General features: G+C 44.2%; 1 protein-coding gene across 1 annotated transcript; it reads left to right on the top strand.

Moving 5' to 3' along the window:
- The first annotated feature begins 201 nt into the window (after positions 1–201).
- On the top strand, positions 202–14377 carry LOC311147820 (uncharacterized protein). The gene is made up of 15 exons (XM_084184612.1): positions 202–320; positions 616–721; positions 898–1192; positions 1432–2098; positions 2293–2417; positions 3781–3832; positions 3972–4109; positions 7894–8025; positions 8226–8374; positions 10495–10549; positions 10669–10748; positions 11516–11611; positions 11754–12249; positions 12389–12594; positions 13526–14377. The coding sequence occupies exons 2-15, from the start codon at positions 660–662 to the stop codon at positions 13589–13591; spliced, it is 2619 nt and encodes an 872-aa protein (XP_084040738.1). The 5' UTR covers positions 202–320; positions 616–659; the 3' UTR covers positions 13592–14377.
- The last annotated feature ends 12711 nt before the right edge of the window (positions 14378–27088 follow it).

Here is a 27088-nt window from a genome sequence, read left to right as displayed (position 1 = left end):
GCAATCGATCAAGTTGTGAAGCTTCGTGCGTCGTTTCCATTGAGTTTTTTTTACACGCTTGTTGTTGATTGGTCACAGGAAATACGGCCGCAGAATAAACTTTCGCAGCGATTGGCTTATGGTGTTTGTCGTTTAACCAATGAAAATACGTGCTTTTTACAAACTGACGCATGTCCAGGAAGTTTTGAGGTTGTCTTCTTCTCAGGCATGTTTTGTGGTGAAAACAGAGCAAAGTCTGGGATATATTTCATATTTTCTTCGAAATTTACAGAATACATTTTTGGAAGCAAGCCAACAATTCGCTATTTTGAAGTTTGCATGTAAGTAAAGTCAGATTATCTCTTGTCATGTCATGAATCAAGTAGTAAACTAGCAGTACCGTTTAAATTGTTCAACGTTTTGTGGTGTTTTTTAAGGAATAAGCTAGAAGATTGCAATGTGTTCTTTGCTTGCAAGAGATATGTTAAGTTAGCTAGCTACAGTAAAGCAATCGAGCAATTCATCAATGTTGTTGCTGTTTTTATCTCTAAAAAGCGTAGCTATCAATACTCTCTTGCCAGCTGTGTTAGCTAGCATGCTGCGGTACAGAATTATGTTTACTAACATTTGGTTCAGGTTTGTTATTTACAGAACATTGTTGAACCTCTGAATGAGCCAACATGGATTCCTCTCAAGTACTGCGTCAGCAAAGTCAGAACAAAATCCTGAACGACCATTCAAGGTAGGCCTACAGAGTATGAACACAACTCGTCTATTGTGCGTTATTTTGGTGGTTGTGTCTCCCTAATGATGCATGGCCACTGTCTATAGCTGAACCTGAATTAAAAACAACACTGTGGATACACTGCCTGAAAAGTATATATGTCTACACTCTCTACATTGACTGTCCCTCTCCAGTCTCAACAGAATGACAGCAGACCCAAAGCCAGGCTCTAAACACCCATCTTTACCCCACCCTTCCAAACACCCCTCTGTACCCCACCCTTCCAAACACCCCTCTGTACCCCACGGCCATCCTACCAAACTGGGGTCTGAGAACAAGGACCCAGCAGCAGTCTCAGACAACAGTACCAAGCCCCCTGTAAGACCACTGGGCATCAGCAGGCTGCCAGTGCTGGCCAAGTCCCTGCCCCTCCAGACTCCCTCTGACTTCACCCTGTCACACAAGAGATGGGAGGAGAACTCTCTAGCAGTAAGGAACATCTTTTCCCCAATCAACTGCATCACTAAGGGCTGGTTTCCAGGACCCATATTAAGCATATTCCTGGACTAGAAAGCAGACTCACTGGGTATTAAACATTGAAAGTGCTTCTTAGTCCAGGATTAGGATTAATCTGGGTCTGGGAAACCTGCCCTGAATGTGTCTCTCCCAAGCACTACTTATCAGTGCTAAATAATAATTAGTTTCTGTATGTCTCTGTTTTCCTTTAGGGTAAAACCAAGAGGAAGAAACCAAGCACCAAGCCTGTGCCTTTCAACTTCTCTAATCCCAAGGCCAACCGAATGGGGGCACAGAACCAGAGGGGACCGCTGGCTACTACTGCAAGGGCTGGTGCTCAACCCACCCAACCTGAAAGTACTTTTAGCATTGCTGGCCATCTAAAAACAAGACCCACATCAACCACTGCCACACTGCCCAGTACCGTCCCAACAACTCATAACAAGGCCCAATCAAAGTCAACTGTAGAGCTTGCTGCTCAAATCCCAACACATGCACTACACTTGGCAGCTAGAAAAGCAGGTCAAGGGCCTGGAGGCATCTTGCCACAGCAAAATAGAGAGACAGGGAAGCCTCATCTGACCCAGGCTCCCAGTGCTGCCACCTCCATGTCTTTGTCTCAACATCCAAAACTAAAAGCCCAGTCTTCTTCAGAAAATCCATTGCACGTATCTGGATTGGGACAACTTGGTCTTTCCAGACCTCCCAGTTCATTTGCTCACGGCTCAGGTCTTTCGTCCAGTGCTTTCTCAATTAGTAGTGCCTCCACTGCCTCAGCCCAGCCCACTGCCCTCAGTACGGAAGCCTGTAGGGGCCATTTTGACATGCTCAGCCTCAAAGATCCTTCCATGCCTGGGCAGTTACCAAGTAGTACCGCTGGTGAGAATGGTTTTTATTACCGATGGTATGATAACATTTCAGAGCTCAAACCTCCTCAGCCTCTCTCTCTCTAATACTATTAGGCCTATATAGTCTGTCTCTCCCCACTCTTTCTCTCTCTGCTTAGGCTCTTCATTTCATACATTTTCTTTTTGAAATTGTAAATGTGTTCCATTGTACTGTGTGTGTTCCAGGGAGTGTGGCGGCTGCCTTCCACTCTGACCCCTCTGCCCTACGTAGTATCCTCCAGAATGAGGGAGTCAGTGCAGCCAAGGTTTTTATGTCCAGCCGTCCCTCTACACAAGCCTATTACAACATGGTGAGTTGTCCTGTGGAATGAGGTACCAGGATTTTGGGTCGGTTATAGTGAGTTAGTATTTGTTTGTGTTTTCAAATAATGCCATAGCTACAGTGGGGGGAAAAAAGTATTTAGTCAGCCACCAATTGTGCAAGTTCTCCCACTTAAAAAGATGAGAGAGGCCTGTAATTTTCATCATAGGTACACGTCAACTATGACAGACAAATTTAGGAAAGAAAATCCAGAAAATCACATTGTAGGATTTTTAATGAATTTATTTGCAAATTATTAACAAAGCCTACCATCAGTAACACACTACGCCGCCAGGGACTCAAATCCTGCAGTGCCAGACGTGTCCCCCTGCTTAAGCCAGTACATGTCCAGGCCCGTCTGAAGTTTGCTAGAGTGCATTTGGATGATCCAGAAGAGGATTGGGAGAATGTCATATGGTCAGATGAAACCAAAATAGAACTTTTTGGTAAAAACTCAACTCGTCGTGTTTGGAGGACAAAGAATGCTGAGTTGCATCCAAAGAACACCATATCTACTGTGAAGCAGGGGGGTGGAAATATCATGCTTTGGGGCTGTTTTTCTGCAAAAGGACCAGGACGACTGATCCGTGTAAAGGAAAGAATGAATGGGGCCATGTATCGTGAGATTTTGAGTGAAAACCTCCTTCCATCAGCAAGGGCATTGAAGATGAAACGTGGCTGGGTCTTTCAGCATGACAATGATCCCAAACACACCGCCCGGGCAACGAAGGAGTGGCTTCGTAAGAAGCATTTCAAGGTCCTGGAGTGGCCTAGCCAGTCTCCAGATCTCAACCCCATAGAAAATCTTTGGAGGGAGTTGAAAGTCCGTGTTGCCCAGCGACAGCCCCAAAACATCACTGCTCTAGAGGAGATCTGCATGGAGAAATGGGCCAAAATACCAGCAACAGTGTGTGAAAACCTTGTGAAGACTTACAGAAAACGTTTGACCTGTGTCATTCCCAACAAAGGGTATATAACAAAGTATTGAGAAACTTTTGTTATTGACCAAATACTTATTTTCCACCATAATTTGCAAATAAATTCATAAAAAATCCTACAATGTGATTTTCTGGATTTTCTTTTCTCATTTTGTCTGTCATAGTTGACGTGTACCTATGATGATAAATTACAGGCCTCTCTCATCTTTTTAATTGGGAGAACTTGCACAATTGGTGGCTGACTAAATACTTTTTTCCCCCACTGTATGTTTGAGGTTGCATGTTGCAATTGAACCAATGGAATAGCAGCAAACATTCAAAGTATTTGAAAGAAATCAAATACTATTTGAACTCAGGTCTGGATGGTAATGATTTTTGCCAATGAACTAACTAGAGGTGTTCTTTTCTTCGCAGCCCCAGAGAGTATCCATCATGAAGAGTGGCCAGAAGACAGTGCTCTCTGCTGGTCATTGTAGTTTTTCTCTTGTGAATTTGCATTCCTTTATATTATGTAGATTTACAGGTGGAACTGTTTCATGTACTGGAGCATCTTATAAAAATACAATTTGCTGTTTGGTATACTTTATGTTCTTGTATTGCATTAGGTCCTGTCAGGAATGTTCAGTTCTATCCTGACCCTGCGGCCCTGGGCAGCATCCTGCAGAATGAAGGGGTCAGCTATCCTCTCCAGCCCCAGAGAGTGTCTGTCATGAAGGGTCACCAGATGACAGCAGCTTCTGCAGGTCAGTGGTAGTACTACTGGACACATCGCAGATGTATGCAAATTGGCGCCAGAGGAGATGGCTGCCGTTTTACGGGCTCCTAACCAATTGTGCTATTGTGTGTGTTTTGTTTTGCGTTATTTGTAACTTATTTTATACATAATGTTTCTGCCACCGTCTCTTACAACCGAAAAGAGTTTCTGGATATCAGGACAGCGATAACTCACCTCGTACTGGACAAAGATTTTTTCTTTAACGAGTCGGACGCAAAGGATTTACTTCAGACACCCGACAAGGCCCACATCCCCGTCATTCGCAGGAGAAAGAGACTGAGATATTGGGGACGTAGGTCGGGGTGTCTTGTAAGGATCCGACGACGAGTGGGTAATCTGCCTCTACCATCAGTCCTATTAGCCTACATACAATCATAGAACAGCCGCCTCCGGTAAGACAAGGGGTGGCAGTCTGTGTATATTTGTAAACAACAGCTGGTGCACGAAATCTAATAATAAGGAAGTCTCAAGGTTTTACTCGCCTGATGTAGAGTATCTCATGATAAGCTGTAGACCACACTATTTACCAAGAGAGTTTTCATCAATTTTTTTCGTAGCTGTCTATTTACCACCACAAACCGATGTTGGCACTAAGACCGCACGCACTCAATGAGCTGTATAAGGCCATAAGCAAACAGGAAAATGCTCATCCAGAGGCGGCGCTCCTAGTGGCCGGGAACTTTAATGCAGGGAAACTTACATTCGTTTTACCTAATTTCTACCTGCATGTTAAATGTGCAACCAGAGGGAAAAAAACTCTAGACCACCTTTACTCCACACACAGAGACGCGTACAATGTTCTCCCTCGCTCTCCATTTGGCAAATCTGACCATAATTCTATCCTCCTGTTTCCTGCTTACAAGCAAAAACCAGTGACTCGTCTTATGAGTTTCTCAGGTATCAAAGAATCAAGGATGCAAGAATATACTTAGACATTCTGTGGAGATTTCATACCAAGTTTTTATTGAATCACGAGCTCGTGGGTTCATCTAACAAACGGACATGGCTTTGCCCTTCATCAGTTGAACTAACTTAACCAAGAAGACCCTCTACCTTATAGCCTTTATTACCCTTCTGCTGGCATACATCTGGCAAGTCTCCATGGGCACTCCCTGCCTTTGATGTTCATCACTTTTTACCCCAAGTCAGTATCTTAAACATCACTCATGCTCTCCTAAACATCACTAATCTACCTTGACATAATGGAATGTAGACTTCATGGCCCCAAACCACTCATCTCTTAACTCTTCCTCTGTCCTCACAACACTATGGCATGACATCATTATATCATAAAAACATAATATCACTCGGTCAATAAAGAAGTGGTCAGATGACGCAGATGCTAAACTACAGGACTGTTTTGCTAGCACAGACTGGAATATGTTCCGGGATTCTTCCGATGGCATTGAGGAGTACACCACATCAGTCACTGGCTTCATCAATAAGTGCATCGATGACGTCGTCCCCACAGTGACCGTACGTACATAACCCAACCAGAAGCCATGGATTACACGCAACATCCACTTTCAAGGAGCGGGACTCTAACCCGGACACTTATAAGAAATCCTGCTATGCCCTCCGACAAACCATCACAGGCAAAGCGTCAATACAGGACTAAGATTTAATCGTACTACACCGACTCCGACGCTCGTCGGATGTGGCAGGGCTTGCAAACTATTACAGACTACAAAGGGAAGCACAGTCGCAAGCTGCCCAGTGACACAAGCCTACCAGACGAGCTAAATTACTTCTATGCTCGCTTCGAGGCAAGCAACACTGAAGCATGCATGAGAGCATCAGCTGTTCCGGACGACTGTGTGATCACGCTCTCCGTAGCCGATGTGAGTAAGACCTTTTAAACAGGTCAACATTCACAAGGCCAGACTGATTACCAGGATGTGTACTCCGAGCATGCGCTGACCAACTTGGAAGTGTCTTCACTGACATTTTCAACCTGTCCCTGACTGAGTCCGTAATACCAACTTGTTTCAAGCAGACCACCATAGTCCCTGAGCCCAAGAACACTAAGCTAACCTGTCTAAATGACTACAGACCCGTAGCACTCACGTCAGTAGCCATGAAGTACTTTGAAAGGCTGGTCATGGCTCACATCAACACCATTATCCCAGAAACTCTAGACCCACTCCAATTTGCATACAGCCCCAACAAATCCACAAATGATGCAATATCTATTGCACTCCACACTGCCCTTTCCCACCTGGACAAGAGGAAGACCTACGTGAGAATGCTATTCATTGACTACAGCTCAGCGTTCAACACCATAGTGCCCTCACAGCTCATTACTAAGCTAAGGATCCTGGGACTAAACACCTCCCTCTGCAACTGGATCCTGGACTTCCTGACGGGCCGCCCCCAGGTGGTAAGGGTAGGTAACAACACATCTGCCACGCTGATCCTCTACACGGGGGCCCCTCAGGGGTGTGTGCTCAGTCCCCTCCTGTACTCCCAGTTCACCCATGACTGCATGGCCAGGCACGACTCCAACACCATCATTAAGTTTGCCAACGACACAACAGTGGTAGGCCTGATCACCGACAATGATGAGACAGCCTATAGGGAGGAGGTCAGAGACCTGGCAGTGTGGTGCCAGCACCGTGATCAAGACAAAGGAGATTATTGTGGACTACAGGAAAAGGAGGACCGAGCACACCCCCATTCTCATTGACGGGGCTGTAGTGGAGCAGGTTGAGAGCTTCAAGTTCCTTGGTGTCCACATCGCCAACAAACTATCATGGTCCAAACACACCAAGACAGTCGTGAAGGCACAACAAAGCCTATTCCCCCTTAGGAGACTGAAAATATTTGACATGGGTCCTCAGATCCTCAAAATGTTCTACAGCTGCACCATCGAGAGCATCCTGACTGGTTGCATCACTGCCTGGTATGGCAACTGCTCGGCCTCCGACCGCAAGGCACTACAGAGGGTAGTGCGTACGGCCCAGTACATCACTGGGGCCAAGCTTCCTGCCATCCAGGACCTCTATACCAGGCGGTGTCAGAGGAAGGCCCTAAAAATTGTGAAAGACTCCACCCTAGTCATAGACTGTTCTCTCTGCTACTGCACGGCAAGCGGTACCGGAGCTCCAAGTCTAGGTCCAAAAGGCTTCTTAACAGAGTCTAACCCCCAAGCCATAAGACTCCTGAACCGCTAATCAAATGGCTAACCGGACTATTTGCATTGATTTTCCCCCATCCACCCCCTCTTTTACGCTGTTGACACTCTCTGTTTATTATCTATGCATTGTCACTTTAACTCTACCTGCATGTACGTATTACCTCAATTACCTCGACTAACCTGTGCCCCCGCACATTGACTCTGTACCGGTACCCCCTGTATATAGCCTCCCTACTGTTATGTTATTTTACTGCTGCTCTTTAATTTTTTATTTTTATTTTTTACTTATCTATCTTTTTACTTAACACTTATTTTTCTTAAAACTGCATTGTTGGTTAAGGGCTTGTAAGTAAGCATTTCACTGTAAGGTCTACACCTGTTGTATTCGGCGCATGTGACATACAATTTGATTTGTACTGCTGATATAGTGTTGACATTTAGGGCTATTAGCCGGTGTAAATGTTATACGTAGCACCTTTTTTTTTTTTTTTTAAATACAATTTGCACTGAGCTGTTTGATTAGCCAGCCAATTCAAACCCCTACTCCGGCTCAATCTAGGGAAGCTGGGATAGGCTAGCAAGTCTCTAACCTTGTATGTGCTTGTATTGTTTATAGGTCCCGTAAGGTCTGTTCAGTTCTCCCCTGAGCCTTCCTCCCTCAGCAGCATGAATGAAGGGGTCAGCTATCCTCTCCAGCCCCAGAGAGTGTCTGTCATGAAGGGTCGCCAGAAGTCGGCAGCCTCTGCAGGTCAGTGGTAGTACTGGTGGACGCATCCCCATCTTTGGGCAAGTTTTGAAGAACAAAGTTTAGAAATCCCAGCAATAAATTAGTACTGCTTCATAGTCATAATGCAAAAACATGCATTTTTAAAGAAGCTTTATAGCTTCAAATGGTGAAGAAGAGAAAAAAAATTGTCAAACTATTAAGGCTGTAACTTTGTGTTCCAGGTCCAGTACGGAGTGTTCAGTTCTCCCCAGACCCTGCAGCTCTCAGCAGCATCCTGCAGAATGAAAGGGTGAAGGCTGGGAGACCCCTGGAGGCCACACCCCAACGCACCTCTGCCTGTCCCTCTGGCAGGGGCACCTCCATCTACACTGTCAGTCACCTTTTGATCAATCAATTGATTGATTTAATAATAACAAAAATACATATAAAGCTGCTCCAGCCAGGGTGGAAACAACAGTATACATTACAATTCAGATTTAAAGCTGCAATATGTAACTCTTTGGACAACCCAATCAAATTCACATAGAAATGGGAGTTATATGTCATTCTTATTGAAAGCAAGTCAAAGAAGCGGTAGATCTGTTCTATTTGCACATTTTCTATGCTTCCCATTCGTAAGTTACGTTTTTGCATCTTTTACTTTTGGTTTTGTACACCAGCTTCAAACAGCAGGGGTTTGAATGGTCGTGAAAGGCCTGGAAAAGTAATGGCATTTTTAAATGGTATTTTTCCAGGCCTGGAAAAGTTTTGGAAAATGATAAAATCCGAAAAGTTATGGAAATTAATTGAATTTCTGTTAATGTAATTTATTTAGCCACAGTTTTTAAATATTTTAACAATCAAATAAAAATCAACATATCAGCCAGGCACGGAATTACACTTCAGCGCTTCTGCGTTTGCACGCATCACATGCGTACGAGACGAGTGGGCCGTTGCTCAAGGAAGAGAGGCAGTCGGCACATTGCAGCAGCGGATAGGCCTAGCCTATAAAATATGGTAGAAAACAGACTAACTAGGTAGGTTGACAATTCAAAACATATATTGTACCCTCTAGTTAACTGTTAAGCTATAAATGTTTTCGTCATGTCATCAATGTCCCAAAAAACTTTCCACTGACACTCGCGAATGCAAAATTGATTTACTTTTTTGAACGATTCATATGATTAATTTAAATGATTATTTTTGATGAGGCGAACGATTCACATCGCTATTTGATTAGTTGGACTCGGTTCAATCGCCTTGAATCAGTTGAATCGAATCATGTGAATCAAAATAATTTGTGAATCGTGAACATTAATTTTTAGAAAAAATATTAGACCTAGCCTTTCTTTTGGATTATGTGGATTCAAAAGTTGTTTTGTAGATACTTTCAGTTGATTTGGGCATCCAATGTATGGGGCATTGTAACTCAATATATGATAGTCAGCCTGCAATGTAAACACTTCTAAGGTAGCTAAATATGACTGAAGAAAATGTGTGGGCTTGCTTCAGATTAATACAAATATTTGTAGCCTACTATAGCCATTTGATCTTTTAATATATTAAATTAGTTAGTTATTTAAAAAAGGCATCAAACGTATTTGGGTGTAATGTTGCAATGTTTTGCATCAAGGGTGGTTAACCATCCTCCAGGAGAGCTAATGGGTGTGCAGGCTTTTATTCCCCTTTAACAAACCACATTTTAGAAATTAGCTGCTCATCCGGACCTTGATAAACTGTCTCTGATGTGTTTGAGCAGGGCTTGATCAAAAGCCTGCACACCCACTAGCTTTCCAGATTGAGGGTTGCCCAGGTGTTTTATATAGTTGCCAAACAGTTATTCTACTTTGTGGGATGTTAAGTGCCTTGCTCAAAGACAGGAGATGGTAGGGCGGCAGGTAGCTTAGTGTGTAAGAGCGTTGTGCCAGTAACCGAAAGGTCGCTGGTTCTAATCCCCGAGCCGACTAGGTGAAAAATCTGTCGATGTGCCCTTAAGCAAGGCACTTAACCCTAATTGCTCCTGTAAGTCGCTCTGGATAAGAGCGTCTGCTAAATGACTAAAATGTAAATGTAAATGTAGAGCAGCCTCCCAGTGTTGATACCACATTACTCTTACTTTTTTTATATGTACTGTACATAGAGGCCTCCAATTGTTGGTCATGGAAAAATTTGGTTGGAATGTCATGACTTTTCCATGACTTCTATCTATCAAAATGTGTGTGAACCCTGGCAGCTGAAAATACTTATGGAAAATATATTTCACAGCGGTTTAGATACAATGTTTCTCTACACAATGACTGCTTGTTTTGTCACAAACTGAAATTAGGCAAACTTAGAATTTTAGCAACCAGGAAATAGCGGAGCGATTTCGGTGTATTGCACCTTTTTAAAGTCATTACCATGCTACGTCCTCATGTACCTACTTGTCATGTCTCCTTAGTGCTCAATGAAACAGGCAGCCACCTTCTACAGATGAATAACACAACATTCATGGGTGCTTTACCTTTCCAGGCACAGAGAGTACCCATCACAAAGTGGCACACTGAAGCACCTGGAGGACCTATGGGTACGTTGGTTATATGCTACCATTTTTATTGCCAAATCTCAACCAGATATTGACCTTTTTCTCCCTCTCCTCTTGGGTCTGCCTTATGACATGATCTATCTGTCTGTCCCTCTCCTCAGTGACGTCAGTCAGCCAGACCCCAGCCTTAAAGTGGACACCTCAGCGGGTCCCTGACACCAGGCATCAGCCCATGTCCATGGTCAGTATGTTCCAGTAAACCCCTGACTCTCATGTCCATGGTTAGTATGTTCCAGTAAACCCCTGACTCTTATGTCTTTAGATATTATTATTTTTTACTGTCAACACTAAAGTGGAAATATTCAGTATATGTTGCCCATGGTTCGTTCAATCAATCAAATGTATTTATAAAGCCCGTTTTACATCAGCAGGTTCAGAAACCCAGTCTAAAACCCCAAAACAGCAAGCAATGCAGATGTAGAAGCACGGTGGCTAGGAAAAACTCCCTAGAAAGGCAGAAACCTAGAAAGGAACCAGGCTCTGAGGGGTGGCCAGTCCTCTTCTGGCTGTGCCGGGTGGAGATTATAAGAGTACATGGCCATTAAGGCCAGATTGTTCTTCAAGATGGGTCAAATAATAATCACAGTGGATGTAGAGGGTGCAACCGGTCAGCACCTCAGGAGTAAATGTCAGTTGGCTTTTCATAGCCGAGCATTCAGAGGTCGAGACAGCAGGTGCGGTAAAGAAAGGGTCTTAAACAGCAGGTCCGGGACAAGGTAGCACGTCCGGTGAACAGGTTCCATAGCCGCAGGCAGAACAGTTGAAACTGGAGCAGCAGCACGACCAGGTGGACTGGGGACAGTCAGGAGTCATCAGGCCAGGTCCTAGGGCTCAGGTCCTCCGGGATGGGAGGGAGAGAGAGCAAATTAGAGGGAGCATACTTAAATTCACAACCCTGTTATTGCCAGCACCATGGATGCTCTAACTCACTGAGCCATCTTCTTTCAGAGGAGGCTCCTGTCTGCCCACCAGACCCCCTACTCAGGCTCTCCCAGACTCAGGGGCCTCCAGGGCCACAACAGAGATCTGGAGACATGCAAGGAGGTGAGGAGGGGGGCTAACAGGTGGCATTTACTTGCCACGATTGTGATGGGTTGACATACTTTAGTTGAATGCAGTGTTTGTAAGTCGCTCTGAATAAGAGTGTCTGCTAAATGACTAACATGTAAATGTTTGTGTGGGGCAGGAGGTTGTCCAGAGATTGTTTAAGGAGACTGAGGACCAAGAGGAGGAAGAACGGACAGACGGTGTGGCATTGGATCAAGATCCTGCTGAGACGCGAGCAGACCAACAGCTGGCGAAGGAGGAGGAGCAAAGCAACACAGGAGGACGACTCCAGACTTTCTTCCAAGCTCCACACAGAGAATCAGTCATTTTCTTCTCAACTGGCAAGAAGCTGCACAGAGCAGCTCCAGCACACGAACAGGAGAGCCCTGTGGCCGGATTTCTGGAGCGAGGTGGGCCCCTGGAGCGAGGTGGGCCCCTGGAGCGAGATGGGCCCCTGGAGCATTGTGCTGCAGGGGCCAGAGCTGCAGGAGCACAGGAGGCGATGGACAGCCTCCCACTGCAACCAGAGTTAGACAGAGCCTCTGCACCAGAGATCCCTGAAGTCACAGCTGCAGTCTCAGACCTGACCAGGTTGACCAACCTCTCAGCCTTTGTCCCCCTGAGCCAGCCCAGAGGTAGGACTCAGTCAGTATATACTAGCTGACTGTGCTTCTGCTTGCTCTTTGGAGTCTAATCCAGGTTGATCCAACTGATTATGCAGAAAGGGCTTTATAAATACATGTTTAATCGATCTGTAACCATGTATCGTTGCAGGTAGTATTATGTTCCCAAAGAGCGGTGCTCTGAGTTCTGCTACAGCCTTGCTCCGCCGGCGCCTCCCCCTTCTGAAGGAGCTACGTCTTGACGAGGAGGTGGCCACCTACACCTCCTCCCCAGCCCTTCCTCCCTCATCCTCCTGGCCCCAGCAGACCCGCTGTGGAAACCCTGTAGCAGCAGCCCTGTATCTCCAGGACTATGCTGTGAGTTGGGTATCATCGTTTAGTTTACATACAGTTGCAGCCAAATATATTGGCACCTTTACACTTTTTTGAAATCATTCCCTATTTCTTCTAAAATAAGTTCAAATTGAAAACTTTTTATTTAGAAAATTAGGACAAATGGCATGGACAATATTATTGGCACCCCGGAGCTAACTTGGTTGCACAGCCTTTGGCCAAGATAACTGCAGACAAACTCTTCTTGTAGCCATCAATGAGCTTGCTGCACCTTTCAACTGGCAATTTGGGCCACTCTTCAGCAGAAAACCGCTCTAATTATTCAATGTTTGAGGGGTACCCTCCACCAACTGCTGTTTTCAGCTCTCGCCGTAGGTTTTGGATGTGATTCGGATCTGGACTCTTCGCTGGCCACTCCAGAACAGTCCAGCATCTCTTCTTGAACCATTCCAGGGTGCTTTTTGATGTGTGTTTTGGGTCGTTGTCTTGCTGGAAGACCCAGAACCTTCAATGGAGACCCAGTTTTTGGACACTGGGTTGAACATCAATCTGCTGATTTCGTTGAAGGCCCCCAGTACCAGAGGCAGCAAAGCAATGCCACAGCATTATTGAACCTCCCACATGTTTAATTGTAGGGAGGGTGTTCTTTTTTCTTTAATTTCAACTTCATTTAGAAGAAATGGGGAATTATTTAAGAAAAGTGCAAGGGTGCCAATACATTTGGCCGCAACTTTATTAGTCCTATAGGCATTTATCTATAGCCTCGGTTTCTAGGATTCCTCCAGCAGCCGATTGATAAACAACACTTGGTAGGATAGCATCGTGAGACCATCCAACCTACAGATGAGGATTCATGTTCATTGTGGATTAATCAGAAGAGCATCATTGATCATGTTGTGATAGTTCAAAGTATTGATATTATTTTCCTGTTCTTCCCATCCTTTCCTCCTTTCAGAGTTTTCAGCCAATTATCTTGGTCCCCTCGTCTACTTCCTGCTCCTCTCCTCTCAGGGAGAGATGATGACTGTTGCACTGAGAACGTTTTTGTCTTATTTTTTTGTCTGGTCTATTTTACTGATGAGAAGAAAGATCCATAACGGATTGTTAAGCTGTCTTTAAGGAGTGTTTCCGAACCCTGTTATAGCCAGCTTAGCTTTGAGAGATCCACGTCTTACGTACTGACTGGTGTCACACTTACATAATATCTGTAGGTCTTACCAATGTGTATTACTGCTCAAAATGGATACTTTTCCAAAACGTAACATACCAATGTTCAATAACGTATCAAGTTGGCAACATTTTTACCACATTGGCATGCACTGGCTATATAATGCTAATAATCATTTTATTTTTGAAAGTATTACAGTATGCAAGATATCCAAGAATTATACATTTTAAATTTTGATTGGAATCAGAAACTAAGTTGACAGTGTACAACAATTGGTGTCCAAAAATCAATGTTGGTAGGTTCCAATGATTGAAATCAATGTTGGTAGGTTCCAATGATTGAAATCAATGTTTTTAGAGTAGACTTCTGGTCCCATTGGGACACTATTGGGGAATTGTTGACTTAATCAATGTTACAATATTTTATTTATTTATTAGATCTTGCAGAAATACAGAAGTTAAATTTTAATTGACACAAGTCGAATTTTAATTGAAACTTTTTAGAAAAACAAACACCGTATGGTTCTACTGTTTGCATTGTTTCATGTTGTGTATATATAGTGACATTAAACACTAAATGAGGCCCAAATCAGATCGTCTAGATTTGTACAGTGTTTATAATAAATTTATATAAACTTTCTTTCATGATGTGTAAGACTATATTATTTCTGTCATATGATGCATGTTTTGTGAGTTTTATTATGACATGGTAGTGAAGCCCGTTGGAAACGGCCAGGTAGCCATGGAAACGGCCAGGTAGCCATGGAAACGGCCAGGTAGCCATGTACTGTAGCAGAGTTGTTTAGGTTTTGTTGTACACTGTCAACTACAGTAGTCTGTTAAAATTCTGATGTACGTTGTCAACTAGAGTAATCTCGCAGAGACAGACAAGTGGTTCATTAATTTTTATTTAAGTCAACATTCCTATTACATAACCAGAGATGATGCCCTGGCCCGGCCTTATGAAGAGCAGCAGCACGTTTTAGGGGGTCAGTTTGAGCGAGGCTAGGTGCCGAATTGCCAATCTTGTTCCCATAATGAATAGTATTTGGAATGCAAGGTGATTTGTAGATAATTGACTGCAATGTTGTGATCAGAATAGTATTTCAGCTGTAACTTACACCATTGCCTACCCTACTGCATAGAGATCCTATGAAATTACTGTATGTAATTATATGGGCTACTGTACCTCTTGGAAGGTCTCATGATTTCCTTCATGTGTCCTCATCTGGACTCTTTTGCCTCGCAACATAATACTGGAAGAGACTAAAATGTATTTGAATACTGTCTCACATTCTTAGAATTTCCAGTTGTCCATACTCCTTAAATTAGAGTTAGAAAATACTGTATAAGTATATAATACTGTATGCTTAAATTACAGTAAAGTGTATATATGTGACATGTAAGGATAACACTATTTAGAAGCCAAGATCAATGATATAAAGAGTGATGGAAAAAAAACTTTGTAGTACTTTAAATGAAATTATGGGCATAAAGACAAATTCAACTCCATCTTTCATCATCAGATGGCTTTTTCATCACAAAAACATTTAATGTTATTTGAATGATTACTTCATTGACAAAGTGGGCAAACTTAGGCAGGAAATGCCAAAAAATGAACAGTGAGCCATCGTATTCATGCATTTAAAAAACAAATAATTAAAGAAAATGCATTGTACGTTAGAATTTTGTAAAGTTAGTGTGGGAGAGGTGGAAAAATTATTGTTATCGATCAATAATGACAAACCTGGCATTGACAACTTAGATGGAAAGCTACTGAGGATGGTAGCTGACTCTATGGCCACTCCTATCTGTCATATCTTTAATCTAAGTCTAGAGGAAGGTGTTTGTTCTCAGGCCTGGAGGGAAGCCAAAGTCATTCCGCTACCCAAGAGTGGTAAAGCAGCCTTTACTGGTTCAAATAGCAGACCTATCAGCTTGCTGCAAGCCCTTAGCAAACTGTTGGAAAAAATGGTGTTTGACCAAATACAATGCTATTTCTCTGTAAACAAATAGACAACAGACTTTCAGCATGCTATGTACTGCACTGACAAAAATGACATGATTGGTTGAAAGAAATTGCTAATAAGAAGATTGTGGGAGCTGTACAGTCGTGGTCAAAAGTTTTGAGAATTACACAAGTATTGGTCTTCACAAAGTTTGCTGCTTCAGTGTTTTTAGATATTTTTGTCAGATGTTACTATGGTATACTGAAGTATAATTACAAGCATTCCATAAGTGTCAAAGGCTTTTATTGACAATTACATTAAGTTTATGCAAAGAGTCAATATTTGCAGTGTTGACCCTTCTTTTTCAAGACCTCTGCAATCCGCCCTGGCATGCTGTCAATTAACTTCTGGGCCACATCCTGACTGATGGCAGCCCATTCTTGCATAATCAATGCTTGGAGTTTGTCAGAATTTGTGGGTTTTTGTTTGTCCACCTGCCTCTTGAGGATTGACCACAAGTTCTCAATGGGATTAAGGTCTGGGGAGTTTCCTGGACATGGACCCAAAATGTTGATGTTTTGTTCCCCGAGCCACTTAGTTATCACTTTTGCCTTATGGCAAGGTGCTCCATCATGCTGGAAAAGGCATTGTTCGTCACCAAACTGTTCTTGGATGGTTGGGAGAAGTTGCTCTCGGAGGATGTGTTGGTACCATTCTTTATTCATGGCTGTGTAGTTAGGCAAAATTGTGAGTGAGCCCACTACCTTGGTTGAGAAGCAACCCCACACATGAATGGCCTCAGGATGCTTTACTGTTGGCATGACACAGGACTGATGGTAGCGCTCACCTTGTCTTCTCCGGACAAGTTTTTTCCGGATGCCCCAAACAATCGGAAAGGGGATTCATCAGAGAAAATGACTTTACCCCAGTCCTCAGCAGTCCAATCCCTATACCTGTTGCAGAATATCAGTCTGTCCCTGCTGCCATTCCTGAGCAAGCTCTGCACTGGTGGTGCCCCGATCCCGCAGCTGAATCAACTTTAGGAGACGGTCCTGGCGCTTGCTGGACTTTCTTGGGCGCCCTGAAGCTTTCTTCACAACAATTGAACCTCTCTCCTTGAAGTTCTTGATGATCCGATAAATGGTTGATTTAGGTGCAATGTTACTAGCAGCAATATCCTTGCCTGTGAAGCCCTTTTTGTGCAAAGCAATGATGACGGCACGTGTTTCCTTGCAGGTAACCATGGTTAACAGAGGAAGAACAATGATTTCAAGCACCACCCTCCTTTTAAAGCTTCCAGTCTGTTATTCTAACTCAATCAGCATGACAGAGTGATCTCCAGCCTTGTCCTCATCAACACTGTCACCTGTGTTAACGAGAGAATCACTGACATGATGTCAGCTGGTCCTTTTGTGGCAGGGCTGAAATGCAGTGGAAATGTTTTATTGGGATTAAGTTCATTTTCATGGCAAAGAGGGACTTTGCAATTAATTGCAATTCATCTGATCACTCTTCATAACATTCTGGAGTATATGCAAATTGCCATCATAAAAACTGAGACAGCAGACTTTGTGAAAATTAATATTTGTGTCATTCTCAAAACTTTTGACCACGACTGTACTGTTAGATTTCAGTGCAGCCTTTGATATTATTGACCATAACCTGTCGTTTTATGTCTTTTCAACCTCTGCCATATCGTGGATTCAGAGCTATCTATCTAATACAACTCAAAGGGTTTTCTTTAATGGAAGCCTCTCTAATATCAAAAATGTAGGGTGTGGTGAACCGCAGGGCAGCTCTCCAGGCCCTCTACTCTTTTCTATTTTTACCAATGACCTGCCACTGGCATTGAACAAAGCCTGTGTGTCCATGTATGCTGATTATTCAAACAAAGCAACCACAACTAATGAAGTCACTGAAACCCTTAACAAGTAGTTGCAGTCAGTTTTGGAATTGGTGGCCAGTAATAAACTGGTCCTGAACATCGTGTTTGGTACAAATCATTCCCTAAGCTCTAGACCTCAGCTGAATCTGGTAATGAGTGGTGTGGCTGTTGAACAAGTTGAGGAGACTACATTACTTGTAGATTAATTGGTTGTAAAAATGGGGGGAGGTCTGTCCATAATAAAGAGTTGCGCTGCTTTTTTGACACCACACTCCAATAAGCAAGTCCTGCAGGCTCTAGTTGTATGTTATCTTGATTATTGTCCAGTGATATTGTCAGGTGCTGCAAAGAAAGACCTAGTTAAGCTGCAGCTGGCCCAGAACAGAGCTGCACGTCTTGCTCTTCATTGTAATCAGAGGGCTAATATCAATACTATGCATGCCAGTCTCTGTTGGCTAAGAGTTGAGGAGAGACTGACTGCATCACTTCTTTTTATAAGAAACATTAATGTGTTGAAAATTCCAAATTGTTTGCATAGTCAACTTACACACAGCTCTGACACACACACTTACCCCACCAGATATGCCACCAAGGGTCTTTTCACAGTCCTCTGTAGCTCAATTGGTAGAGCATGGCGCTTGTAACGCCAGGGTAGTGGGTTCGATCCCCGGGACCACCCATACGTAAAAATATATGCACACATGACTGTAAGTCGCTTTGGATAAAAGCGTCTGCTAAATGGCATATTATATTATATTAAGAAGGCGTACAGTATTTTATTGAGCCATTATTGCATGGAACTCCCTTCCATCTCATATTGCTCAAATGAACAGCAAACCTGGTTTCAAAAACAGATAAAGCCTCTCCTTTATTTGACCTAGATATTTTGTGTGTATGTATTGATATGTAGGCTATGTGTGCCCTTTTTAAATGTATGTAGTTCTGTCCTTGAGCTGTTCTTGTCTATTAATGTTCTGTATTATGTCATGTTTCATGTTTTGTGTGGACCCCAGGAAGAGTAGCTGCTGCTATCGCAACAGCTAATGGGGATCCTAATAAAATACCAAAAATACAGAGGGGACTCTGCCATCACTGCCATGTTATATTGGTTTAAAAGCAACATAGCAACTTTGCTTGTTCATTCTGCATTATGTTACATTTGTAATTTGGAGTGGTTAAAAGCAGCATTGATGTCCAAGGCAATTAGCTACTCTCACTTCCTAATCCTGGGGGTGGGTTGTGGTTTGTGGTGTAGTTTAAAACTATGAAATAACATATATGGAATCATGTAGTAACCAAAAAGTGTTACCCTTTGCCTTGATGACAGCTTTGCATACTCTTGGCATTCTCTCAACCAGCTTCACCTGGAATGCTTTTCCAACAGTCTTGAAGGAGTTCCCACGTATGCTGAGCACTTGTTGGCTGCTTTTCCTTCACTCTGCGGTCCAACTCATCCCAAATAAGAAATGACAGTCCATCATTACTTTAAGACATGAAGGTCAGTCAATCTGGAAAATGTCAAGAACTTTGAAAGTTTCTTCAAGTGCAGTCGCAAAAACCATCAAGCGCTATGACGAAATTGGCTCTCATGAGGACCACCACAGGAAAGGAAGACCCAGAGTTACCTCTGCTGCAGAGGATAAGTTCATTAGAGTTACCAGCCTCAGAAATTGCAGCCCAAATAAATGCTTCACAGAGTTCAAGTAACAGACACATCTCAACATGAACTGTTCAGAGGAGACTGCGTGAATCAGGCCTTCATGGTCGAATTGCTGCAAAGAAAGCACTACTAAAGGACACCAATAATAAGAAGAGACTTGCTTGGGCCAAGAAACATGAGCAATGGACATTAGACCCGTGTAAATCTGTCCTTTGGTCTGATGAGTCCAAATTTGAGATTTTTTGTTCCAACCGCTGTGTCTTTCTGAGACGCAGAGTAGGTGAACGGATGATCTCCGCATGTGTGGTTCCCACCGTGAAACATGTAGGAGGAGGTGTGGGGGTGCTTTGCTGGTGACAATGTCGGTGATTTATTTAGAATTGAAGACACACTTAACCAGCATGGCTACCAAAGCATTCTGCAGCGATACGCCATCCAATCTGCTTTGCGCTTAGTGGGACTATCATTTGTTTTTCAACAGGACAATGACCCAACACACCTCCAGGCTGTGTAAGGGCTATTTGACCAAGAAGGAGAGTGATGGAGTGCTGCATCAGATGACCTGGCCTGGGCAATCACCCGACCTCAACCCAATTGAGATGGTTTGGGATGAGTCGGACGGCAGAGTGAAGGAAAAGCAGCCAAGAAGTGCTCAGCATATGTGGGAACTCTTTCAAGACTGTTGGAAAAGCATTCCAGGTGAAGCTGGTTGAGAGAATGCCAAGAGTGTGCAAAGCTGTCATCAAGGCAAAGGGTGGCTACTTTGAAGAATCTCAAATATAAAATACATTTTGATTTGTTTAACACTTTTTTGGTAACTACATGATTCCATATGTGTTATTTCATAGTTCTGAGTAGGTGTGTCCAAACCTTTCACTGGTCCTCTATATATATATATATATATATGTATATATATATATATGTATTTGTTATCTTTTTTTTTGTCTTTTATTTTAGATAACACATTTTATTTAGTCAAATATTATATCTGTTTAGGCTTCTTGCGGTCAATTTGCGGTCTATAAATTATTTGTAATTTAGAAAAAATCGTCTTTCAGATTAATCTAGTTGATGATCACTGCTCTACAGTATTACACTACTCATATTTGTGCTGCTACCATGTTGTGTTGCTACCATGTTGTTTTCATGTTGGGTTGCTACCTTGCTGTGCTGTCGTGTGTTGCTGCCATGCTATGTTGTTGTCTTAGGTCTCTCTTTATGTAGTGTTGTGTTGTCTCTCTTGTTGTGATGTGTGTTTAGTCCTATAGTTATATATATTAATTATTTTAATCCCAGCCCCCGTCCCCGCAGGAGGCCTTTTGCCTTTTGGTAAGCCGTCATTGTAAATAAGAATTTTTTCTTAACTGACTTGCCTAGTTAAATAAAATAAAATATATATATTTGAAATGAACTCTATCTCTCGCTGAATCAGCAAGTTTCTTAGAAGACACTTACTGTTCTTGGCATACTGTATATTAAATCACACCGCATCTCCGTAGGAATGCTGTTCTAGGATTGGTTCCCCCCCCCATTCCATATATAATCTTATTCATTATTATCTCAGAGGGAAAACTGATCCTAGATCAGCACTCCTATTCTGAGACGAATATATAAAACCTGTTTGTACCATCTTGCCAACTCCTAACGGTCATTGTCATGTGAAACACCATAGGACTTGGAAAGACCGCACAAACAGATACAGTATATATACAAAAGTATGTGACCACCCCTTCAAATGAGTGGATTCAACTATTTCAGCCACACCCGTTGCTGACAGGTGTATAAAATCGAGCACACAGCCATGCAATCTCTATAGACAAACATTGGCAGTAGAATGGCCTTACTGAAGAGGTCAGTGACTTTCAACGTGGCACCGTCATAGGATGTCACCTTTCCAACAAGTCAGTCCGTCAAATTTCCGCCCTGCTAGAGCTGCCCCAGTCAAATATAAGTGCTGTTATTAAGAAGTGGAAACGTCTAGGAGCAACAACGGCTCAGCCATGAAGTGGTAGGCCACACAAGCTCACAAAACAGGACTGCCGAGTGCTGAAGCGTGTAACGCGTAAAAACCGTCTGTCCTCGGTTGCAACACTCACTACCGAGTTCCAAACTGCCTCTGGAAGCAACGTCAGCACAATAACTGTTCGTTGGGACCTTCATGAAATGGGTTTCCATGGCCGAGCAGCCGCACACAAGCCTAAGATCACAATGCGCAATGCTAAGCGTCGGCTGGAGTGGTGTAAAGCTTGCCGCCATTGGACTCTGAAGCAGTGGAAACTCGTTCTCTGGAGGGATGAATCACGCTTCACTATCTGGCAGTCCGACAGACGAATCTGGGTTTGGCGGATGCCAAGAGAACACTACCTGCCCAAATGCGTAGTGCCAACTGTAAAGTTTGGTGGAGGAGGAATGAGGGTCTGGGGCTATTTTTCATGGTTTGGGCTAGGCCCTTAGTTCCAGTGAAGGGAAATCTTAACGCTACAGCATACAATGACATTCTAGATGATTCTGTGCTTCCAACTTTGTGGTAACAGTTTGGGGAAGGCCTTTTCCTGTTTCAGAATGACAATGCCCCCGTGCACAAAGCAAGGTACAGTGGGGAGAACAAGTATTTGATACACTGCAGATTTAGCAGGTTTTCCTACTTACAAAGCATGTAGAGGTCTGCAATTTTTATCATAGGTACACTTCAACTGTGAGAGACGGAATGTAAAACAACAATCCAGAAAATCACATTGTATGATTTTAAAGTAATTAATTTGCATTTTATTGCATGACATAAGTATTTGATCACCTACCAACCAGTAAGAATTCCGGCTCTCACAGACCTGTTAGTTTTTCTTTAAGAAGCCCTCCTGTTCTTCACTCAATACCTGTATAAACTGCACCTGTTTGAACTCGTTACCTGTATAAAAGACACCTGTCCACACACTCAATCAAACAGACTCCAACCTCTCCACAATGGCCAAGACCAGAGAGCTGTGTAAGGACATCAGGGATGAAATTGTAGACCTGCACAAGGCTGGGATGGTCTACAGGACAATAGGCAAGCAGCTTGGTGAGAAGGCAACAATTATTAGAAAATGGAAGAAGTTCAAGATGACGGTCAATCACCCTCGGTCTGGGGCTCCAAGCAAGATCTCACCTCGTGGGGCATCAATGATCATGAGGAAGGTGAGGGATCAGCCCAGAACTACACGGCAGGACCTGATCAATGACCTGAAGAGAGCTGGGACCACAGTCTCAAAGAAAACCATTAGTAACACACTACGCCGTCATGGATTAAAATCCTGCAGCGAACGCAAGGTCCCCCTGCTCAAGCCAGCGCATGTCCAGGCCCGTCTGAAGTTTGCCAGTGACCATCTGGATGATCCAGAGGAGGAATGGGAGAAGGTCATGTGGTCTGATGAGACAAAAATATAGCTTTTTGGCCTAAACTCTACTCGCCGTGTTTGGAGGAAGAAGAAGGATGAGTACAACCCCAAGAACACCATCCCAACCGTGAAGCATGGAGGTGGAAACATCATTCTTTGGGGATGCTTTTCTGCAAAGGGGACAGGACGACTGCACCGTATTGAGGGGAGGATGGATGGGGCCATGTATCGCGAGATCTTGGCCAACAACCTCCTTCCCTCAGTAAGAGCATTGAAGATGGGTCGTGGCTGGGTCTTCCAGCGTGACAACGACCCGAAACACACAGCCAGGGCAACTAAGGAGTGGCTCCGTAAGAAGCATCTCAAGGTCCTGGAGTGGCCTAGCCAGTCTCCAGACCTGAACCCAATAGAAAATCTTTGGAGGGAGCTGAAAGTCTGTATTGCCCAGTGACAGCCCCGAAACCTGAAGGATCTGGAGAAGGTCTGTATGGAGGAGTGGGCCAAAATCCCTGCTGCAGTGTGTGCAAACCTGGTCAAGACCTACAGGAAATGTATGATCTCTGTAATTCTAAACAAAGGTTTCTGTACCAAATATTAAGTTCTGCTTTTCTGATGTATCAAATACTGATGTCATGCAATACAATGCAAATGAATTACTTAAAAATCATACAATGTGATTTTCAGGATTTTTGTTTTAGGTTCCGTCTCTCACAGTTGAAGTGTACCTATGATAAAAATGACATGCTTTGTAAGTAGGAAAACCTGCAAAATCAGGCAGTGTATCAAATACTTGTTCTCCCCACTGTACATACAGAAATGATTTGTTGAGATCGGTGTGGAAGAACTTGACTGGCCTGCACAAAGATTTGATCTTAACCCCATCGAACATCTTTGTGATGAATTGGAACGCCTACTGCGAGCCAGGCCTAATCGCCCAACATCAGTGCCCGACCTCACTAATGCTCTTGTGGCTGAATGGAAGCAAGTCCCCACAGCAATGTACCAACATCTAGTGGAAAGCCTTCCCAGAAGAGTGGAGGCTATTATAGCTGCAAAGGGGGGACCAATTCCATATTAATGCCCATGATTTTGGAATGAGATGTTCGACGAGCAGGTGTCCACATACTTCTGGTCATGTACTGTATATCCTGATGTTGTGGTAGAATGCAATGATGTACACTGAGTATACAAAACATTAGGAACACCTGTTCTTTCCATGATAGACTGACCAGGTGAATCCAGGTGAAAGATATGATACCTTGTTGATTTAACTTGTTAAATCCACTTCAATCAGTGTAGATGAAGGGGAGGAGACAGGTTAGAGAATGATTTTTAAGCCTTGCGACATTTGAGACATGGATTGTGTACAGTATGTGTGCCATTCAGAGGGTGAATGGGCAAGAGAAAAGATTTAAGAGCCTTTGAAGGGGGTATGGTAGATTTGTGTCAAGAACTGTGACGCTGCTGGGTTTTTCATGCTCAACAGTTTCCCGTGTGTATCAAGAATTGGAAAAGGGGGGAGGGGTGCTCCTAATGTTTGGTATACTCAGTGTATATAAACCCTGGATTGCTGAAAGCAATTGCTAGCTAGTATGCTAACTATTCTAGCTAACTAACTGGCTGAATAAGTTGACGACGGACTCGCTCAAGCTGTCGGGACTAACCCACAACGTTAGACACGGACACGAATGATCTGCTTGGCGTGTTGACACACTGGTGGTTTGTTGTGGCCGAGTATTGGTGCTAAACCGTGTTGTTGGAGTCCGGCATGCTAGTTGGCTGTGGCGTCATATGACTAGGTGCCCTGGACGATTTTCACTGAAGAATACTGTACCAAGTTAGCTGAATAAACTAAGTTAGTCTATTCCTAGAAAACATTGAACCACTGTAGTTTACAACAATTATAGTTTCTGAGGTGGAAGTTGGGAGAGTTATATTTGGGTGTTTCAGTGAAACGTAAGTGAGGGAGGCCCCGCTCTCTCCTTTCCCAGAGGTTTAGTTCATTTCATTCCCATCTCCTTTGCATTATTGTAGCCATTTTCTGTAGCCTGTCAACTATGCCTCTGTCTATCCCTGTTCTCTCCTCTCCACACAGGCTATACAAACGCCTCACAGCGCGTGGCTGCTGCCTCTCTAATCTGGTGGTCCCTGCACGCACCACCCACGTGGAGTTCCAGGTCTCAGGCAGCCTCTGGAACTGCCGTTCTGCTGCCAACAAGGCAGAGTTCATCTCAGCCTATGCTACCCTCCAGTCCCTCGACTTCTTGGCGCTGACGGAAACATGGATTACCACTGAAAACACTGCTACTCCTACTGCTCTCTCCTCATCTGACCATGTGTTCTCGCATACCCCGAGAGCATCTGGTCAGCGGGGTGGTGGCACAGGAATCCTCATCTCTCCCAAGTGGACATTCTCTCTTTTTCCCCTGACCCATCTGTCTATCTCCTCATTTGAATTCCATGCTGTCACAGTCACTAGCCCATTCAAGCTTAACATCCTTGTCATTTATCGCCCTCCAGGTTCCCTTGGAGAGTTCATCAATGAGCTTGACAAGTTCCTTTCCTGAGGATGGCTCACCCCTCACAGTTCTGGGTGACTTTAACCTCCCTACGTCTACCTTTGACTCATTTCTCTCTGCCTCCTTCTTTCCACTCCTCTCCTCTTTTGACCTCACCCTCTCACCGTCCCCCCCTACTCACAAGGCAGGCAATACGCTTGACCTCATCTTTACTAGATGCTGTTCTTCTACTAATCTCACTGCAACTCCCCTCCATGTCTCCGACCACTACTTTGTATCCTTTTCTCTCTCGCTCTCCTCCAACACTACTCACTCTGCCCCTACTCAGATGGTAATGCGCCGTCGCAACCTTCGTTCTCTCTCTCCCGCTACTCTCTCTTCTTCCATCCTATCATCTCTTCCCTCTGCTCAATCCTTCTCCCTCCAATCTCCTGATTCTGCCTCCTCTCCTCCCTTTCTGCATCCTTTGACTCTATGTCCCCTATCCTCCCGGCCGGCTCGGTCCTCCCCTCCTGCTCCGTGGCTTGATGACTCATTGCGAGCTCACAGAACAGGGCTCCGGGCAGCCGAGCGGAAATGGAGGAAAACTAGACTCCCTGCGGACCTGGCATCTTTTCACTCCCTCCTCTCTACATTTTCTTCATCTGTTTCTGCTGCTAAAGCCACTTTCTACCACTCTAAATTCTAAGCATCTGCCTCTAACCCTAGGAAGCTCTTTGCCACCTTCTCCTCCCTGCTGAATCCTCCTCCCCCTCCCCCTCATCCTTCCTCTCTGTGGATGACTTCGTCAACCATTTTGAAAAGAAGGTTGACGACATCCGATCCTCGTTTGTTAAGTCAAATGACACTGCTGGTCCTGCTCACACTGCCCTACCCTATGCTTTGACTTCTTTCTCCCCTCTCTCTCCAGATAAATTATTGCGACTTGTGAAGGCCGGCCGCCCAACAACCTGCCCGCTTGACCCTATCCCCTCCTCTCTTCTCCAGACCATCTCCGGTGACCTTCTCCCTTACCTCACCTTGCTCATCAACTCATCCTTGACCGCTGGCTATGTCCCTTCCGTCTTCAAGAGAGCGAGAGTTGCACCCCTTCTCAAAAAACCAACACTCGATCCCTCTGATGTCAACAACTACAGACCAGTATCCCTTCTTTCTTTTCTCTCCAAAACTCTTGAGCGTGCCGTCTTTAGCCAACTCTCTTGCTATCTCTCTCAGAATGACCTTCTTGATCCAAACCAGTCAGGTTTCAAGACTGGTCATTCAACTGAGACTGCTCTTCTCTGTGTCACGGAGGCTCTCCGCACTGCTAAAGCTAACTCTCTCTCCTCTGCTCTTGTCCTTCTAGACCTGTCTGCTGCCTTTGATACTGTGAACCATCAGATCCTCCTCTCCACCCTCTCCGAGCTGGGCATCTCCGGCGCGGCTCACTCTTGGATTGCGTCCTACCTGACCGGTCGCTCCTACCAAGTCGCGTGGCGAGAATCTGTCTCCGCACCACGTGCTCTCACCACTGGTGTCCCTCAGGGCTCAGTTCTAGGCCCTCTCCTATTATCGCTATACACCAAGTCACTTGGCTCTGTCATATCCTCACATGGCCTCTCCTATCATTCCATGATCTCGCCATCACGGTTGACAACTCTGTTGTGGCCTCCTCCCAGAGTGCGAAGAGCCTTGGTGTGACCCTGGACAAAACCCTGTCGTTCTCCGCTAACATCAAGGCGGTGACCCGATCCTGTAGGTTCATGCTCTACAACATTCGGAGAGTACGACCCTGCCTTACACAGGAAGCGGCACAGGTCCTAATCCAGGCACTTGTCATAATAATAATAATATGCCATTTAGCAGACGCTTTTATCCAAAGCGACTTACATGCGCGCATACATTTTTGTGTATGGGTGGTCCCGGGGATCGAACCCACTACCTTGGCGTTACAAGCGCCGTGCTCTACCAGCTGAGCTACAGAG

Source organism: Coregonus lavaretus, assembly GCF_964263955.1.
Source record: "Coregonus lavaretus genome assembly, chromosome: 20".
Classification (NCBI taxonomy): domain Eukaryota; kingdom Metazoa; phylum Chordata; class Actinopteri; order Salmoniformes; family Salmonidae; genus Coregonus; species Coregonus lavaretus.
This window is presented reverse-complemented; position numbering and strand designations above follow the sequence as displayed.